The following is a 19,768-nucleotide window of genomic DNA, read 5'->3' on the forward strand; positions in this document are numbered from 1 at the left end:
TCAGCAGATGGAAGCAGAGGACAACATGCCACCAACCCTTCTCTCACACAGGTTTCAGATCACTCGTGGGACGTGGTGCACGGTATCCAGCTGAAGTTACGCAGTGGATCTCCATCACTAAAACAACTGAAAATGAAAAGCAGGGACCACACCTGTGTATTGTTCAAAGAGATGTTTACACGTAAAGAAAAGAAAGAAAGCCCCATTCTTAGTTCAGAGTAGGAGAATGAAACAGGTTTAAAACCTTTCATATTTAGGCCACTGATTCTGGCTAAGCTGTGATCAGTTTGAACTGGTAGGAGTTGATTCAGCCAAGCAACTGCTGTGATAATTGGCTTATTTCTAGAGAATGACTTCACCTAGAAAACCACTGTTATGAAAGGCTAAAGAAAAAAAAAGTTTAGGAATAATGGCAACATGCTATGAAAGCTCTACATACACAAACTGCCAGTTTGAAAATTACCACGTGCACTTAGTCACTCAAAAATACCACTTATTCCACACAAATAATTCTAGTATTTGCATATACCAGAAAGCACAAAATATTATGTTTAATTGGTGCACTTAAAGAAAAAAGGAGTGGAAGTGGAAGAAAAAAATTTCACATTAGAAGACAGGGACGATTGGAGAAGAAAAGCCATTGCAGTAAAAGCACTCCTGTGGGCAAACAGCGGTTCCGACACCTCTGTTTGCTTAGTGCAGGATCGGGCACCTGATGGTCCCACCAATCTGGCAATGACCCCAGTAATTTTCTGAGATGCTCATTTTAAATAACTGCAGAGACAAAAGAACCAAAATATTTGGCAATCCAATTACATCCAAGTAATTTACACAGAGACATAACCAATTCTAAAAGTGCCCTAAAGTCAGGCACCCCAAGCCACTTTTGGAAGGGCAGGTGTTGATAAATTTAAATTGCAAGTTTAAATTGCTCACCTCTAAATAGAATTTGGAAAACTGAAAGAACTCAATGTACTATGCACTATAACTCTATGTATATCCTTAAGTACTTGAAAATCACAACAAGAAAGGACCTAAGACTTTAGCTCCCCACCCCCCATTTTTTTTTTTTTGTTTTGTTTTAAATTTTGTTATTTATTCTGATCACAAGAGACTTTGGGAGTTGCAATCTGGCAAATTTCATATAATGGTATTAATGGTATTTTTCAGGAGCAGTACCCAAACTAGACTTAAAAAATTTTGCAGGGGAAAGAGACCAAAATATCTTGCTAAAAGGAGTAGTCTTTTATATTACATTTTTTATTTTGCAAGAAAATAAATTATACAACTTAAAAAATAAAATTCAAAAATTAAGCAGTACATCAAAATAGTTCAGCTGGACTGCCATACAGAAACTACCACCATTCAAAATTGTACAGCATTATTATCTTGGTAGTGGCACACATTCAAAATTGTAAATACCATACGTAGATAGATATTACAACTCAGGAACTCAAGTTTGCTCAACACTCCAGACTACATATAGTGTATATGACAGGAAAGCTTTCATGTATTGTTTATTTCACAAATATGACCTCAAAGAATTACAAAGATAGCATCCCAGTCATTTAGATGAAAATAGAAAACAGTTTGAGTTTAAGATAGCAAATCTTTCTGTAAAACTATCAAATCTTTTTGCCAATTGTATTTTTAAAATTTGCACTTTACAGGACAATGGCATCCCAATGCAAATCAATGCAACATGTGAACATTCAGAACACTTATATCAAGTTTAAAAAGGTGAAAACAAGAAAGTCACATTTTCTCTTGGAAATGTAATTGCATTACAGTCGTAACAAATGAAAGATGAACAAAAATAGGAGCTAGGGACACCAACTGTGGAAAGAGGAAAATGGAAGACTTCAGAATTGAAACTGAGATACTCATCACGTTGTTGGGACAGAGAAGTGTTAACAGTATTTTTTAATTAAACCCATTAAGAGTGATTTTTCCCCCCTCTCCTACAACAGATTTTTTTCCGTAGCTATTCACCGTGGCAGTGTGTGTGGCAACATGTTTTTCAGATGCAGCACCTCTTTAAGCAAGGTCTTTGGACATGTATATTCGTAGCTAAAAACTGCAGCCTTAAAAGTGCGTTGTTGCCATATTGCAAGTGAAGAATAGTTCATTTTCATTGAGATCTGAACTCTGCCCTCCCCAAAAGAACAGTTTACCCCAGGTATCTCCCTGTGCCCCAGGTGATCCTAGTTTTAAGTGCATATTGGTGAACGTGACCTGATGAAGGATGCTAAATGAGATTCTGCATCTTTAACAAATTTGCTGGTGTGATTCTCAGATTTAATAAAAAAAAAAACCCGACATCCATCTTCGGTATATATTTGAAGAAAAATGACCATGTCATAGGCACATTACCAATTGTACTTCCAGATTCCAGGAGTTGAGAAGTATATAGATAGCATTTAGGTTACACTATTTCATTCTTATTAGTTGAGGGAAGATGTAGCTCATTAGCTTTCAGCAACCTGTGGCTTTCTGCATACTCTCTGCCTTCCTGAACAGTTGTATCTGAGATGGAGCCTACCAACTTCTCTCTCAAATCGTAATCAATGGCTTCTGATTTAGCATTATCCCCTTTGCAGCTCCTTCTGTGACAATTTCATACCTGTTCTTCAATGGTTAAGGGCTGGAGTTCCTTATGTTGAAAAGAACGTGTTCAGACTGTCATGGTTTAGAGCTCTGGGTTGTCAGTTTCCTTCCAACAATCCCAAGTGAGCATTTATTACTTGTAATTTAAGTTACAAATACTGAAAGTCTTGTAGCACAAGGTGTTTATTAGAATTTTGTTTTCTAATATTCCAAGAGTTTAAGTGGTTAACTACACAGAGCACCACTTGCTTTTGATTCTCAGTAGCAACACCACAGGGGAACATGAGAGATGCAATATTTTTAATCAGCATCTACTTGTGGGTATCAGTAAAAACATGTAACATAAGCTGCGGGATTTCAATCAATTGTAATTTACCAGGTCTTGATTTCTCCCCATCTCTTCTTGTTCATGAAACCCTCACTACTGCAAACTTCTTAGGCAAACAGATGTCCAAGTACACACTGTTCTCAGGCAGTCCCATTGGCATTTCCATTACTAACAGAGCACGCAGGCTCTTTAAGGGGGCAAACAGCCATTCTTGTAGTGAGTTCACTTTCAAACCACTCTTATTTTATCCTTTACTGCAACCATGTTAAATAAATCCCCTCCTCTATCTTATTAGAAGGCTTTCCTTTTTGACTCAAGTTAATTACATCCTCTACCCCCTTGCAGTCATCAGAGAAGACAAGACCTTTAGATGTTGTACTTGAACTGGTAAAAAAAATATCGCACACTTGCAATTTATATAAGAATATTCATACATAACTGAGTAAAGCTCAACTTACCTTGTGTCCCAAGACAGGCACTCTGCTCCAGTGATTCTTATTATAAGTCCAGTACATGCTGGGACATTTCAGAGTAGCAGAGAGGCAGGCATTGCCAAACAACTACTTAAGATGATTGAAAATAGAAGAGGTAACATTAAAAAGTTGAAAATCCTGATGTGTATTTGGCACTCTCTCTGCATACGCTAAACAAGGTATTTTTGCTTAGCTTTTTACCATTTTCACTAGAATTGTATTTCCCATCCTGCCAGTTTCAAAATAAAAAGCAGTGGATTTATTTTTTTATATAAAGGCATTGACTTTCGAGGAACAAAAGAGTCAAATTGGATTATATATGTATGTAAGGTTAGAGTTACCAATGAGGAATTAATACAGGGATCTTCGAGTGTTATCCTTTTGCTGGGGGATTTGTGCATCAATTACTATTTAATGCATTCAGATATATGTAGCCATACTTAAACATTTGGAATACAAATATTAAATGTACAAGGAAATACACTTAATATTTCTGTTCAGTATAACAGAACCACCCATGAAAACTTTTTAGAGTGAAGTATCATTCAAGAATGCTTTACCTTCTCAAAAAGGATTGTACCAAATCATCTGTCCAAATAATGTAAAGTTAACTAATAATGTATATCCACTTCTTTACAGCAATTTAAAAACAATTATCTCTTGCTTAAGGAAAAATATCACCCATGAGTTGGAATTAGTTTTGTGTCACTAATGTGTCAAATATTAAAATCCAGTTACTAGATTGAAGCACTGCTCTAGCCAACAGATTTTAACTATAACAAATACATATCAGTTTGTGAGGCATGTGTGTCTCTCAAATGTTATTACATAAAAAGGATCAAAGGTGGACAGTACATTACTCTGTTGATCCAAAACACAAAAGTGAAAGTGCTACTTCTAGTCCTAATCGCATTAAAAAAAAAAAAAAAAAAAACACAACAAAAACCAAAACAAAACTAATAGCAGTTCCTCAGTGCATGAATATTTGAATATTTTTTCCTTGTGCAAGTACTGGTCATCTAAAAACCCAAACCTGTATTCTTCCCAGTGGGTGTAAATCAAATCTACTTTTAAAAGTTCACAATGGGCTCTTCATGAATGCAAGTTTCCCACAAAACAGCATGCTGTTAAAAGTGTGCAACATGAAGGGAATGCCATCATGCTAGCTGAATGAGATTGGCAAAATATAGTCCTCTTTAAGGTAAGGCAGGGATTTTAATACGTAATGAAAGTCAAAACAAGTCCTTCTGCAGCACAAACTGTTGCAGCTGTCTGTCCAAGCACCCTTCCATTTATGTTTACAGCATCTCACAGAGTCCTTAAATTATGCCATATATATGAAGGTGTTGATATCCGACTCATCTCTTCTGATATATTTGTGCTCTATAAGCCATTCAATTTGCTCTTTTATCATCTTCTTTTGTGGCAAGAACATGTTTTTCAATATTTCTACCAGTTCAGTCTGAAGCTGGGCATTAGTAATTTTCTTCCGCATTTTCATGATTTGGATGATAGCCTCCTGGTGGGGAACAAGAGAAAAAAAATGAAATATCTGGTGGAAGTGACAAAGCTGGCACAGTATTAATAGCTGACTTCTGGTTAAGGCAAGACAGCAAGGAAATTTATATTCTTCCTAAAAACATCAAATATAAAAGTTATTTGGCCATCATAAATACTGCACTTAAGACATGCCCCAGTTAAAACAAGGCAGTGCCAACATCTGTCCTGGCTTATATATTTCTCAAGTAAGGGCCAAATCTTAACCCACTTGAAAAGAGACTCTCCAAACACCGTTTCACCTCTGTGAATTATAATCTGTTGCCCAAGTAGGCCATCATGATTAGGCTTTAAATGCTAGAATAAAACAGTAGCAAGATCTACTGGAAGTTTCTATTCCCCCAGTCTTTTAAGAGGGAACAAAGGAAAATAAAAAAAAAGAATGCTGAAAAAAAACCCCGTAGCCACATTTTTTACTTGAATGGTCAAACAACAGAATTCATTATCTTCTAAGTTGTGGCCAAGAACCTGACAGAACTCAGAACTCAAAGAAAACAGCACACAAAAGGCTTATTTAGGATATGTTAAAAACATATTTAACATTATAAATCCATTAAGCATACAGCTTTGAATTTGCCACTAATCAAGCACTAAGTGTAAGTCACATTCTACTGCTGTCTACCAAACTGTCTTCACAAAGAAGTTGATAGTGCAACAGAATGAAGCACTCAAGATGCATGAGAAGTATGACAACTCCAGTCAAAGGTGAATCTACTGTTCCTTTTTGTATCCAGAGTGTTAGTCACTAAAACCTAATGCTCACTCACCTGTCCTTCGTTCTCTGAGCAGAAGTCACCGTTTCCAGGGTGACTTGGATACACCTTGTGAATACTTTGTGAAATGAGCATTTAGTGTCAAAGTGACATTCACCAAGAGTTCTTATTTGATAAGCACAAGTAGGCATTAATCCTTTGGCTGAAAGGATGTCCAGGATGTTAAATCAGGTGACACAGTTTACAATTTGGCTGGCTTGGAGTCTTATCTGACTGATCAGAAGAAACCGACAATTTGAAGGTAAAGTGGGATTTTGAGACTCCATCCTAAGTAATGATGGGATGCCCCCCCCAAATCAGTTGTTGAGAATTGTCAGCTCAAAAGGTTTGACACGATACCTGACTGAGATCCACCACAAAGCAGTCTGTACAGCCAAGACGCAATTACAAACTTTCCCTCTAAAGAGGTCTCTCAGAAAGCTGTACCGCTATCACAAAAGTGGGATCCCATCTCTGAGATCATTCTACTCTCTTCACACAGAGTAGCCAAAGAGATCTGAATATACTCTTCATGTTGGTGGCTCAGGTAAGTCAACTTCACCCACCACTGTAGAGTTACGCTTTCACCACTTGCTTAAGAGCTGCTGATTAATATTATAATCTGTTACAGTAGAACAGGAGGCTGGTAACTACAAGTACACGAGCACACATACAAAATCTGCTATTCACAAAGCAACAAAACCATACTGCAGAAGTAAGAGTTAGTAGGATCCAAAAGCATTCATTTCATACATCAACATTCAAATGTGGACAACATGCAGCAGCAAAGTAGCAGTAATAATAATAAAAAAGTAATTTGATATTCCTCTGACATTTACTGACCTGGGTTCTTAATATTCTTAGCTGGACTATTCCTTCATTTTCCTCTTCTCGCATTCTCTCTGTCGTAAGTTGCAATCGACCGATCAAATTTATCTTGCCCCTTTTCTGAACCTTAGCGTTTTTTCTGAAAAAGTTGTATTGTATAAAAAATAAGGCAAAAATACATTTTCAGTTAAGGAATTCCTATTAAACTTAAATTATAGCAGCAAGGAGTACCATCATATATCAGATATCTATAGGCTTTTAGCATTGCAGGAGTGAGATAGCCAGCTGACAAATCAGAATTCAATGCCAACTCCATGAAAAAAAAAAGGAAAACTAATATGAATATACTATCATTACAAAAAAAATCATCAGTTGAAACTGACAGTGTCCAAAATTGAAAAGATACCAGCACTATTTTAAAGAATAGATTTCCAGAAAAATATATTTCACTTTAATTATATAAAACTAGGGTTCTTCAAAGGAGATTTAACAACAGAGTTCAGAAAATGGGACCAGTTCATTTACATCACAAGAACTCTCTGTATGGCATTTTTAAAAAAAGAGAAAAAACAGACCATAACAAACATAGCAAAAAAGCTCATGGTATTCTTCAGCAGTCACCCCCAAAATTTCTGTGCAGCCTGACTCTTCTGTCATGTGCTTGCATCATTTCCCAAAGCTTGTGATCCTGATGACATGAACACACCATCGTGGCCCTGGGCAAAATGGCAAGAAACTAAGCCCCAAGAGCAGCAGATTTGTCACCTCTCTCTCTCCACAGATCCAGATGTCCAGCTGGTACTGAGTACAAGGACCAGAATCTCAAGTTACTAGCAAGGAGCCACTTCTACTTGTAGTTATTGACAATAAAGAGAATCAAAAAACAATATAAAAGAGGCTGTATATATTCTCTCTATACTACTGTGTGCTTTGAAGGATTTCCAAGCACCAGTAGAAGAGCACTGCAGTTCTCACTGAAATGAAGACACTCCTCTCTGATGGAAGTCACACCAAAAAGCCCGGCTTTTGACAGCATACCAGAATATTAAGCAGTTCCATTTCCTTGAAATTAAAGCTCTCCTTTTGGAACTGTGTGTGTTTGTGGGTGTTCTGCATGGAAGCACTCGTGTTTTGCTTACATGCTGTTCTTTCTATATGAAATATCATGGGTTCATTAGTAACAAGAAGACAGAGCGTCAACTTTTGCACCTCTTCCCTAGGTGTTCAAGAAGTTTAACTTTTCAGAAATCAGAACCATACAAACGCTTGTCTGAAGGAGCCGCTGGAGGTCATCTGGTTCAACCACCTATCTGAAGCACCACTACCACTAAAACTGAAGTGAAGATAGGACAGCAAAGCCTGTGCCTAGCCGAATCCTGAAAACTTCCACGGATGAAGGTTAAGGTGAATTCCCTTAATCATAAAATAGCACATTGTTATTTTCATTTTCAAACATCATCTTACATTAAACTGAACTCCTGGTTCACCGAGAAGAGGGTTCCTTCTGTAAAGTCTTTGGGTGAATTGACTTGAGGTTCATACAATAAAACCTGACGTTTCAGCTTTGGAAATGCTACAAGAGACTACAGAGAAAAAGGGGGGAAAAAAAGAATGAAAATAAAACACCAGACTTTCTAAATGGAAACAGTTACTATTTAAGAACATTGTTCACCACTGTGCAGACTGTATGGAGGAACCATGTAGCCTTGTTTGGAGCTGCTAAGGGGCAACACGAAGATACCAGTAAAACCAGAAAGGGGACATATTTCAGAAAGAGATTTGGTAAACTGAGTTAGCGTAAGTAAAATAACACAAAGAAGTAAAATGCACAAACTCATGGCTACAGAAGTAGCTTGTGGTATTAACTCTCATTTACATGATTTCTCTTTTTATTTGTGAGATAAATTGTTAAAAGTCTGACAGAGCAAACACTGAAGTTATTTTTAAGCAAGATACATTTATCAAGTGATAGTGAGTTCCTAGAATTAAACCGGTCCTGCTCCATAACCACAATCATAACGGTGTGCTTTAGGCAGTATGCGGTCAGAAAGGTTTTGCTGCTTCCAAAAGCTTAAATTATATAACTCTGGGAATAGAGAACATGTTAATGTAAAGGCTGGGTGTGCTCAACAGTAGTGCAAGGAGCCAGCATTACAACAGACTAATTAGCAGGAAAGGTGTCCACATTTCAAAGTGTTATCTGATAGCGCTTTAAAAATACTTATCCAGTACTCCAGAGTACAAAAATCGGGAAGAAATCTGTTTCAAGAGAAAGGGAAATACCCATAAAGTCCTCCTAAGTTCTGCATCAGGGAGTTCAGTTGCCAGTTTAAGATTTTCAAAGCTGATCTTCTCTCTGGGTCTTTGGTTCCATGCAAACAGCACAGCTAGCTGAAATGTTGTTACCTCCAAGTCATACTGGCCAACCTCATTCTTAAATGTTATCTGTGAACAGAATGGCACTTGTGTTTTAATCCTTTTCTGAATAACAAGCTTTCTTGCTATTACAAACACACAGAACATGCAGTCGTTGAGACTGAAGCAACAAAAAGTGTACACTTACAATTCCATTGGACATGAGGTGGTGCCAGTGCAGTTTTCTACCACTGTGATTCTTTTTATAAAACTCTTCAACTTCTGGGATGAGATCTTCTAGTTCCGTGGGCAGCGAGACAAATACTTTTTCAGAACTACGGGACCAGGCACCAGCATTTAAAATTTTAATATTCACAGAGTCAGCTGTAAGACAATACTGGGTTATATGAATTTGCAGGTATAACAGACAAACAGAATGCATTTTTGTCTACTCTTAATACAATTATGAAGGAGTAAATTTTCAGAAAGCAGCAGGGTGCCTAACCATTTAAACATTAATGTACTCTATTTATGGACCACTGGCTTTCAGTCAGCAATACTGACTGAAACCTCTGCTTTTCTGGCTTGCCTCTGCAGAGCTCCTTATGCACTGATGAAGCTTTATAGCTGGTGTTTGTAAGCACTACTTAAGGCTTTTCAGCAGTGACAGGTCCAAACCTGGATGTTCCCCAGCCTCTTTCTCATCAGTGAAATTTAATCTCAGAAATGTCATCTGAACTCTTAACAGCGTGCATCTGTCTTTCCCGCCAGCAGGTAAAGGAAGAGCACAGCATGAAGCACTTGTGAAGAATGATGAGGACACGAAAGAAGGGGGTAGTTAAGGCATTCAGCTGGTTGAAAAGGATTCAAATCTTGCTTGGAATTTAGCTACAATTAGCTAGGGAATCTTTATCTACAAGGTTTCTAATAGTGAAAAAACAGAAACTACCAGAATGATACAGCTCAACTGTAGGAGAAAGCAGAGCCTACACAGAGTACAGACATTCGAGTCTAGGGGGTAGCAGTGCCCCAGTGACTATGTTCAACCTGCAGTTGATGCAATTTTTAACTCAAGATTCAACAGAATTATTTTTCTGCAAGAGAAATTAAAAACAGCGAATCACTTGAAAAACAATACCTGGTAAAGCAAGTTTATTATTTTTGTGCATTTCTTTGAAGGCCTGGTTCAAGTCTTCAGATACTTTGATATCTTGAAACATTCTAGCCAACTTGTTTACATAGTCTGCTGGCATACCTACTTCCTGTATAAACAAACAGAACACTAAACTATGACATAGACAGCAAAGAACAAAAAGCTTCATTTTTAAAATAATAAACTAAAAAAAAAGAAAAGCAGTAAAGTACGCTGATAGCATCACCGTATTACAACAAGCAGCAACGTAATATAAAGGTCTTTTATTGTATGGACTGCAAGCAGTTACCCCTTACGGGCATACGATGATTCTTTTAAAGAAATCCAGGTGCTTAAGAGCATACGCATTAAGGAATCAGTTAATTAAAGCATGCAAATAATATTTAAATGTACCTAAAGTTTCACAATTAGGCCACCAGTCTCAAATAATTTACATACCTAAAACAAGTACACTGCATTTTGCTCATTTGCATAGGGAAAATACAAAGATAATCATATGTGGAATATTTCAAAATCTGTCACTGTCACTATTAGGATCAAGATTTCTCTCAGGAAAGAAAGCTAAACTGACTCCCACAAAGTACCATAATAAAATTCAAGCATACGAAGACCAAAGTGGCTTGTGATTTAAAATACAGCTCACCTAAGCAAGAAGGGTATCTAAGTCTAAGAGTAGGAATTAATACAAGCAACAGGAACAACCAAATAGAAAAAAAAACATCAGGCTACTTACTCTGAGCCACTCCACCATATTCTCCTCAATTTCACTGTCAGCTGATATATCTAATATCAGGCGTCGTGTTAAGTGAGCTTTGTGATATCGCATGAAAACATCTTTATTCTGTACATATTTAAGTACCAAAAGCTGTTAAGAAAGATTTTAACACACTTATTTGCACCGTCACTCTGACAAGTCTTTAAATGCCCATCTAATGCCTTGGTGGACTAAAAAGTAGGAAAAGGCTACCTGAGATTGCCTCAAGAGGACCTGTACTATACTATACCATAGCCATCAGCTACGAATCTTTTATAACATCACACCTTCCATTTCTTCATTTGTCAACCATCAAGGAACTTCTCTTAAATCAGAGAAGACATTAACAACTGGCATGAAAACGTATCCTGTATTATTTTCTATATTAACATTCGTTACCGTAATGCTAGTTTGATGTAGGCAATAACTTAGCATATTCAATTTAGCATGTTCAATTCAATTCAGACAACACAGAGACATGAAACACTGCATGGTTAACAAGGTTAACTTCATGATATAAGAAACTCCTTTCCCAACTGCTACACTTCGCATAGCTCTTTGAAGATCAAGACCTCCACCCACATAAGGAAATAAAACAACTGAACACATTCAAGACTAATCAAGTAGAAGAAAGCAAGAACGTACCACTTCTTTAAGCTTTGCTTCAATTTCTTCAGAGGTTAGTTTTTTGCTTAGTGGTGTTTTTCTTAGCAACATGTCACAGTAATTAGCAAGAAGCTCAGGGCATTTGGATTCCGGCTGTGTTTTCAATCCAACACTAAATAAAAGAACAACAACACATCTTCATACTAAAGAGAATCCTGCTATTCTGGAGTAGTTGCACTGTTAACAAGACAGACCACTCTTTCCTGATCCCCTTGGCAGCAGACTTGGTGGAGAATTCATACCCTTGTTATGCTAATGAAAAATTAAGGACAACTCCCTTTTCTTCTTGGAAGAACAAATATTGTTTAACATTTTCAGACAGCTTGATCACTCCAACTGCTTTTAATTTTAGAACTCTGTCTATGACTACACTCAAACTGTAGTTCTAAGCAACTAAATATCGCACAGCAGTGAGTATTCCAGTAAAGAATCAACAAATACCATAGCGACATGACAAGTCTCAAGAACAACTTCCTGCACTGCATTTCTCAGAAGGCAAAGCCTGACACACCTAGCACGTAGAAACATGGTCATATTATAACAGGTAGAAACAACAGGCTAACAACTTGGAGATTAAAAAAGCTGAACAAAAAGATGCTGCAGTAGACAGACTGAGGTTCTTCAAAAGGCCTGCAAGCACAAGGTTGCGTTCTGATCCTGCATTTAGACTGTTGACTAAAATAGTGCCAACAACCAATGCTACTCCTGAAGTCAGGTGGCACCCCCTGGTTGCCAGTCTCAAATTGTTAGCCAGCACTCTGTAAAAGGTTCTCTAACAGAAATAAAGGCAGTGAGCAAGGTTACAGGTAAGATGCTGTGGGAATACTCATGAATCCAGTGCTCTTCCTCATTCTCTCACCCTTATCACCTAGAGTAGACAGGTGTGAAAACTCTTCAGAGAGCTCATCCTTTTTAGTTCATGCAGCAGCTTGCAGGCTGGTGCCTGCTGCTTAAGACCACCTGCAGTAAAAGCAGATCTCTCATCTTTTGTTATTACAAGGTAGAGCCCTTATAATGGGTTCTGACATATTTCTGAATAGCAGTCTTCAAGATTCTGACAACGCACAAAAAAAATAAATTCCATATTCTTAAACTGAACTTAATAGCACAGATTAAGCAGGATGAAATTTAATTAAAACACAGTGTGTATGTGGGCAACTCGAAGGACCTTGTGAGGAAGAATACTGGACAGAAGACCATTACCATCATGGTGGTCTTTAAGAGATTGCTAGGCAGGTTTATTTTTAGGATTGAAAAGCAGTTTTAATGTGGTATTGATTTGCATATTCCCATGGGAAATTTAAACATTAGCAGAGACAAACTCCTCTATCTTGCCTACATCTGTGCAAAGTATGCAAAGCAGGAATCCAGTCCTTTGTTAGGTGTTCCTCCAGTAACAAAACCAGCATGGCTAATGCCTGTCCAGGCATACCATTAGTCCAAAAGCAAAGAGTGTAAGAACCAGGTCATCTAGACTTGGTCCTGGGCAAGATACTGCTCTGAGTGTCCCTGCTTGAGCAGGGGTTGGACCAGCCAACCTCCAGAGGTCCCTTCCAACCTCAGCCGTTCTGTAATGCTGTGAACACAAATACTGAACAGGTATCTAACACCCACCCTCCCAACTCACAGGTGCTAAATAATAAATTCTCACAGATATAGTTTAATTATGCCTTTCCTCCAGGAAAAACATAAAGTAGGAACTTGTAGGTAAGTTAAATTGATAGCAATTTATCCTGAAAAGAGTAATGCGATCAACTGGAATTAAGAGAAATACAGGCTTTACTCATAACTATAAAAGTGTAGAGAATCATTTCAACTGGTACAACTGTCTTGTGTAGAGAATCATTTCAACTGGTACAACTGTCTTGTGATAAAGCAGACTTACTTTATCTATGGCTTTTAGAGAACTTAGATCAGCTTGCCATTGAACGCACGTCATTTTGTGCACCGTGTTAGTATTCCAAAAAATAGAGAATGTACCCAGTTTCTAACAGAATCCTAGCAAATAAATTAAAAGCACCTCTGAATTTCAAACTCATGTTTCTTTGTTTGTTTTAAATAAATGGTTTCTAAACTAGAAACTATAAGAAACTAAGTCCTAACTAACATGAGATCAATCTGGATCCACGTCTCCTGTTTGGCTTTTCCCAAGTAGGCACTTCCTCCTTCAGTCTTCTGCTTTCTTTCACCTACTGTGCTCCTATTTTTATATAAGGTACAGAAATTGGAAATGTTCACCCTTCATTCACCTTTCAACGCGCCCTAATTTCAACATGATTGGACAAACTAGTTTAGAAGTTAATGGAAAGGGAAGCTGGCAGTCCAGCTACATCAGCTTTGTTTCTGCAGTAAATCAGACTACAAACTATACATACGGAAGCCCAAACACATAATGTATAGATTCCTACTCAGGTGGCACACCACGTGTTAAATGTTAACATCAACTGACTGACTACCTTCTCTGGGCTGAGTTTGCAGAGTAGCTACTGTAAGCACGCTTTTTCTTCTCGACTGAAGAGTCACATAGGTCAGCTTAATCTTCTACTGAAAGTTGTTTCAACTAACCTGGTTAACCCTGCACTGAAACAAAAAAGGAAGAGCCGCACAGGTCACACTCCCAGCTGGCACCAGAGAAGGCCATCCAGCTGGCTGCTGGATGGTCACATCTTAACCAGCCATAGTTCTCAAAGATTACAGCCTGTTTTCCCCAGGACTTTTACTGAAATTTGGGCAGTTACGTAGCTCAGTTTTTTGGAAGAAATAATCCATGAAAGTGTCATTAAATTCAACCAATGAAACAACTCATTACTACAAAACAATAGATCCATAATTACAAGAAATAAAGCTGAGTTTAAATTAACTGCTATTCACTGATCTGCCTCCATGTGAAGAGCATCTTAACAGTCTGATAATCAATCTGAAATTCTGTAACACAAAGAATGCAAAGAACTTTTAGATGCAGCCCTACCTCATAAGGACATTTAAAAAGAGAAGCCCAGTCTTTAACAACTTAAAAACCTTGACTCACATTAAAGTTTATATAACTTACCCCTTTTGCTTCAATGGCAATTCAAGTTTAAATATTGTAGCATCATTCACAACTGCTTTGTATGCCTAAAATAAATAGAGATGATTAGCACGTTACTCAATTTCTCTCTTTAATATATGAATCATAAAGACGCTATCTCCCTTTTTAAATTACTGGAAAGAAGAAAAAAGAGCTAAAATTTTATTAGCTCAAGGTTTACAGATTTGATTTTCGATATGAGAGTTCAAATCCTATGACTCTGTTTTCCATTAATTTATGTTTTTCATTTTCCTCTTTTCTGTTAACGCACTACCTTAAGCAGCAGCTTAGGAAGGGATTGCATGGAAAGGGTTGCATAGCTGAAGTCATGGGACTACACCCAAATACAAATTTTAGGTAATTCCTAAACATATAGCTAAATCAGACATTAAAATTTAATTTGCTCAACGCAAAGATCATGTTCTGATCTACAGCATTACAACGCTATACACAAATGCAACACAAATGCATTATTACACTAAGAATTAAAAACTATTCAACTGTTATGTTTCTGTGTTTTAGTGCACATATTTACCAGAATAAGAGCAACTTCTAGATTTAGCAAGGGATTTGAGAGACATCATAATATGACTTTCAACAATTCTTAAAAAGCTGAAAACAAGTGGGCAGTAGAAACACATACCTTATCTCTTGCAGTAAGAAATCTTGGATCATCTTGAAAAGCTTCTTTAACCAACTTACTAAATCGATTAAATAGTGTAAGCAATTGCTCTACGTACTTCTCAGAATCCTAAAGTTAAAGAGGCAAAAATCAAACAAAAAACAGGCTCCAGAGAAGTTAGTGTGAGCTTACGTATAATTCTCTGATCTGCAATAACACAGTATCCTCAAGCCTAAGTGATTATGGCTGAACATTTTATTTTTATTCCCTGTACTGAAAGGAGTTTTACAACATGTAAGCCTCACAGATTTTCAGAATAGAAATACCTATAGAAAAAAATCTAAAGAGAATGGGTAAAAATTTTAAATATTGTGTAATAATTTCCCAGTGAAAAAAAAGGTTTTCAAGGACCAACAAAAGGCACATCCTAATTGCTGCAAATACCCAGAGAAAAAGATGACAAAATGCTCACAAAGAATGGTGAAAACCAAAGCTTTTTAAATTTCCACACTGAACAACCACTCTTGGATCAGTGGTTGAAAGTAAATTTCAAATTTCATCAAGGAGTTAGGACATACAGAAAACTGATTAGGCCTTTTTAATCCTAACACATAAGTAACTTGATTTAAAAAACTCTGCACTTAATTGATAACATTTTTTTTAACTACAAAATGGATTCATGTTTTAAAGCAACAACTGAAAATGTAAGCAATACAGAAATTATTCTAAGGGCATCGCAAATTTTGACAGAGTGAAAGATTTACGTTTAAACAAAAAAACTCCAATAATTATTTCAATTCACATTTGTATATCCTAAAATTAGGGCATTTAACTTTTAAAAAAAGTTATTTTAAAACAACACACTTACAGTAGTAATAGTTTCAGCAGCTGCTACCATATCTGCAAGTCCAGCACTAACAATATGTTCTTCCAAGTCTTTCAACATGGGCTCTATCCCATTTGGAACTTTATCCATCAGTGAAAACATTAAATGCAACTCTGAAAGATACAAATACTGATAAAGCCACCAGTCAAAGACCTGTTAAAAACAAAAACCAAAAAAACACACATACCACAAAAACAAAACACAAGTGTGCTGCTTGGGATTATCTCAAGTGAAACACTGAACATGTAAAGAACAGATAATCCAATTCATCCCTTAGAAAGGGAAATGCTTTGAAGACTGTATTAGTTTTGAACCCACAAGGATATTCTTCTGAAGGCAAAAAAGAAATATCTGTTGTAATGTAAACATTGCTTATGCATCTAATATCACAAACTCGAATAAAACCCCCTGAAGTCAACGGCAATTTAGATTAAATAAGCTCTCAGTATAACTTGCCTTGAAATCCCTGGCAAAAACGGATCTCTTTCAGTCAGTAGCCTATAAGAGTTTGTGTAAGAAATCATATGGTCTCAACATTTTTCTTTCAAAATTGATGCCAAACAGAGCTCTCTCTATGCATCTTCCAGTATAATTTACAATGTTTTAAATAAAAGTATGCCAAATTCTAAAGTAACTGGAACTAACCAAGGTAAATAGCACTTTCTTCCTTTATTTTTCCCCAAAGAATTTAGTTCTTAAAGTTACCATTTCAAAAAATTTAAAAAATAGTGTATTTGTCTACTTCTTGTGAAGTTATTTTTGAACATTACTAGAAAAGGGGATTGTAACATCAATAATCCCTTCACAAAGCTGGCCACAAAGAATCACCTGGGCTAAGACCAGCAGATCAATTTAGAGAGACCACAGAGGTTTGGTGAAAAAAAAAAAAGCGTGCGGGATATTAAAGGGTATTGTGTCTGTTCATGCAAGGTAGTGATGGCATGAATAATCCCCCCAAAGAATAAAAAATAAAATTCAGTGGTCTCTCCTAAGCAGCAGCAGCTGAGAAATACTTCAGAGTCTTCAAAGATGGATTTTCAAATTAAAAAAAAACAAAAGAAGAAATGAACATTTCAATGAAATGTCTCTCAGAATGCAACTGAAAGGTGAAGAAATCCATATTGTAGCTGTTGGGGACATTTAAACAACTTATTTTCATTCTTCATTTATAGAAGACAAATTTACTTTTTATTGATGTTATGAAGTATTTCAAGAATAAAAAGTAGGCCTCCCTCCCCAATACTATAAGTAAACAAGAAGTCATGAAGCTGATTCTGAAGAGTGTTTGCAAGTCATGACATCTTTGATAGTTTTTAGGTGGAGAACATTATGCCTTCCTTCCTTTGCAGGGCACGTAAATATTAAATACTTAATGTAACTGAGTATTTTGCAGCAGTGCACAGCTCATAGCATAAAAAACCCAGCCCTTTTATGTCAGATGCTGTTCAATAAGGAAAAAAAATGAAGTTGTTGGGGCAATTAACGTCAGAGACACATGAGTAAGTGAAGCACAGCAGAGGATACCATCAGATGTATATATTTCTATGTATAGCTCTAGTCTTTAAATCTTTAATCATAGGTACCTGCATCCTTCACTAGAACATTTTAAACAGTGTAACACAGGTCCAGGAAAGAAAAGATTTGAAAGAGATGCTTGAGTTCTTGTACACCAAATAAAAATATTTAGCAACCCAGCAATATCATGGGGCAGAGGCAGCCACAAGGAAACAGAGGACTGTGTGAATACTTCAACAAGTTTCTAAAGAAAGATGCTTTGGGTGCTACAGATGAAATCTTCTGAAGCTCTTCATTTAAATAAGCCTCCTGTATTCTCCCAAAGGCTGTAACCTATACTCGTATAAGTTTGGTGGCTTTCTAGATTTAGCTTTGGACTACTGCCAGAAATCACGCTGCTACACAAACAGATCACTATAACATAGTTTTGAGGGCAAATATTTCTAGCTTCAGAACTATTTCCTACACTATTATAAGTTATAAAATCCAGTTTTCACTGGATTTGCATAGAAGTGAAAAACTCATAAATATTTAATAAATAACCACTGTCTGCAGGATACTGAGCCTTCAAAAAAAGTAATTACCCCGTGATTTCGATTTGATTTATGACATTTTAGTGATTTATCTAGTTTGGTTTATCATACAAGACCAACACACAGCTTTTGAAGACTAACCTGGACAATTTGCAGAGCTTTGGTTCATGGACCTATTGGTCTTGCACTAAGAACCACATGATCAGCAATAAGAGATATTTTAAGAGATATTTCACTTTTTTTTCTCCCCCCCCCCCCCCCCCCCCCCCCCCCCGCCGGGGGGGAGGGGCAAGAGCAGCCAGAGAGGGAACACAACAGTATGAACTACTCAAAAAATGGCACACATGCAAAATTAATCACAGTAAAATCAACATGAGGAAAATAAGCTGTAAGAAAAAGAGGGAAAATAATAAGAAATACTAAATAAATAAAAAGAATAATAAAATATTCCTTTCATTCAAGTAATATGAGAGCTATTCAGTCATTCAAGTCACAGTACTGTACATACAGGTTTCAGAAGAGATATTAAAAACTACTAACCAATAACAATAATTTTGTGGGATAAAGTTACATACATGCAGTAACATTTTATCTACAAAACACTGCTACTATCTATTAAAAGCAGTGATTTGATAAATCTGCCAACAAATCTATTTTTATACAGCCGACGCTGAGTTCATCCTGCACTGTTCTTGAAGCATCACTTACTTTCTGTTTCATTTCGTTTGATCATGCCTTGGCATTCAGCTAAAATAGTCTCTTTAAAAGATGTCACCAGGGCATTGACGCAGCACTCCATTAGCTGAAACGTATTAAACACAGAATTAGCTCATTTAGCCATCTGAACTCCAAAGTCTGAGCCGTCTCAAGTTTGTTGTGACACAAAATCTGTTCTCAACATGTATAAAATAATTAATAAAATAAAAATTGATTCACAGAAATAAGCGTAGTTTGAAGAAAAATCTATATGTGAAACCGTGTCTCCTTAAAATGTGTAGGCTAGTAAATGTGGTAAACCCTCTTCCATACCAGGAACCAGCTTAACATTTCTACCTTTTTCCTCTCAAGGGAGCGATCACTTCTGGAACACCAACTACCCTACTTAGTTTCCAAGTATATATCCAAGAGCTAAGAATAGTTCTCATTCCAGCATACCCTATTTGGACCAGCCTGGTTGGCTTAAACAAGACACTACAGCTAGATCTAGCACAGAAACTGTTTGTACACGTCTGGACCATTTCTCTTTTGTCAGCCTCTTCATACAGGTTACAATTTATAGCTATGCAAATTGAATGATTTACAACTTAACACGAGACACAAAATAAATTTTGATGAACTGCAGTAAATTCAGATTTAAAGGGTACTTATTTAAAATAACCTATTTCCTGAATTGATTCCAATATGGACAATTATGAGCTATTCACTGCTGTTAAATCTTTCTCCTGAGTCTGAACTGTGTAAAATATTGCTCAGCTGGGGGTAAGAGAGCAGGACAGGAATATACTAAATGGCCGTGTTTCAGCCTAAGAGGAAATTTAGAACAGATTTAATGAAACTTTCGTTTTTCCTTCTGATTGCAATGAACAGTAACGTTTTCAGGTGCTCTAAATGAGCACTGAGAAACTGTTCACCCACTGCATTGGTGTATTTATTTTCAAACATCCTCATCCAC

The 19,768-nt window shown here is 36.8% G+C and overlaps 1 protein-coding gene across 1 annotated transcript in view; it reads right to left on the reverse strand.

The window, feature by feature from the left end:
* Positions 1 to 1,241: 1,241 nt before the first annotated feature.
* Positions 1,242 to 19,768, reverse strand: part of CUL5 (cullin 5) — a 32,878-nt gene continuing 14,351 nt past the window's right edge. Inside the window, exons 8-19 of the mRNA XM_035327230.1 lie at positions 18,805 to 18,898; positions 16,031 to 16,161; positions 15,184 to 15,291; positions 14,523 to 14,587; positions 11,453 to 11,585; positions 10,787 to 10,918; positions 10,039 to 10,162; positions 9,109 to 9,284; positions 8,829 to 8,990; positions 8,010 to 8,128; positions 6,561 to 6,684; positions 1,242 to 4,927 (exon numbers count right to left, since the gene is read on the reverse strand). Coding sequence (XP_035183121.1) covers positions 4,733 to 4,927; positions 6,561 to 6,684; positions 8,010 to 8,128; positions 8,829 to 8,990; positions 9,109 to 9,284; positions 10,039 to 10,162; positions 10,787 to 10,918; positions 11,453 to 11,585; positions 14,523 to 14,587; positions 15,184 to 15,291; positions 16,031 to 16,161; positions 18,805 to 18,898 — 1,563 coding nt within the window. The 3' untranslated portion in view covers positions 1,242 to 4,732. The remainder of the gene's footprint in view (positions 4,928 to 6,560; positions 6,685 to 8,009; positions 8,129 to 8,828; positions 8,991 to 9,108; positions 9,285 to 10,038; positions 10,163 to 10,786; positions 10,919 to 11,452; positions 11,586 to 14,522; positions 14,588 to 15,183; positions 15,292 to 16,030; positions 16,162 to 18,804; positions 18,899 to 19,768) is intronic.

The sequence above is a fragment of the Oxyura jamaicensis genome, chromosome 1 (genome assembly GCF_011077185.1).
Source record: "Oxyura jamaicensis isolate SHBP4307 breed ruddy duck chromosome 1, BPBGC_Ojam_1.0, whole genome shotgun sequence".
NCBI classification, from domain to species: Eukaryota; Metazoa; Chordata; class Aves; order Anseriformes; family Anatidae; genus Oxyura; species Oxyura jamaicensis.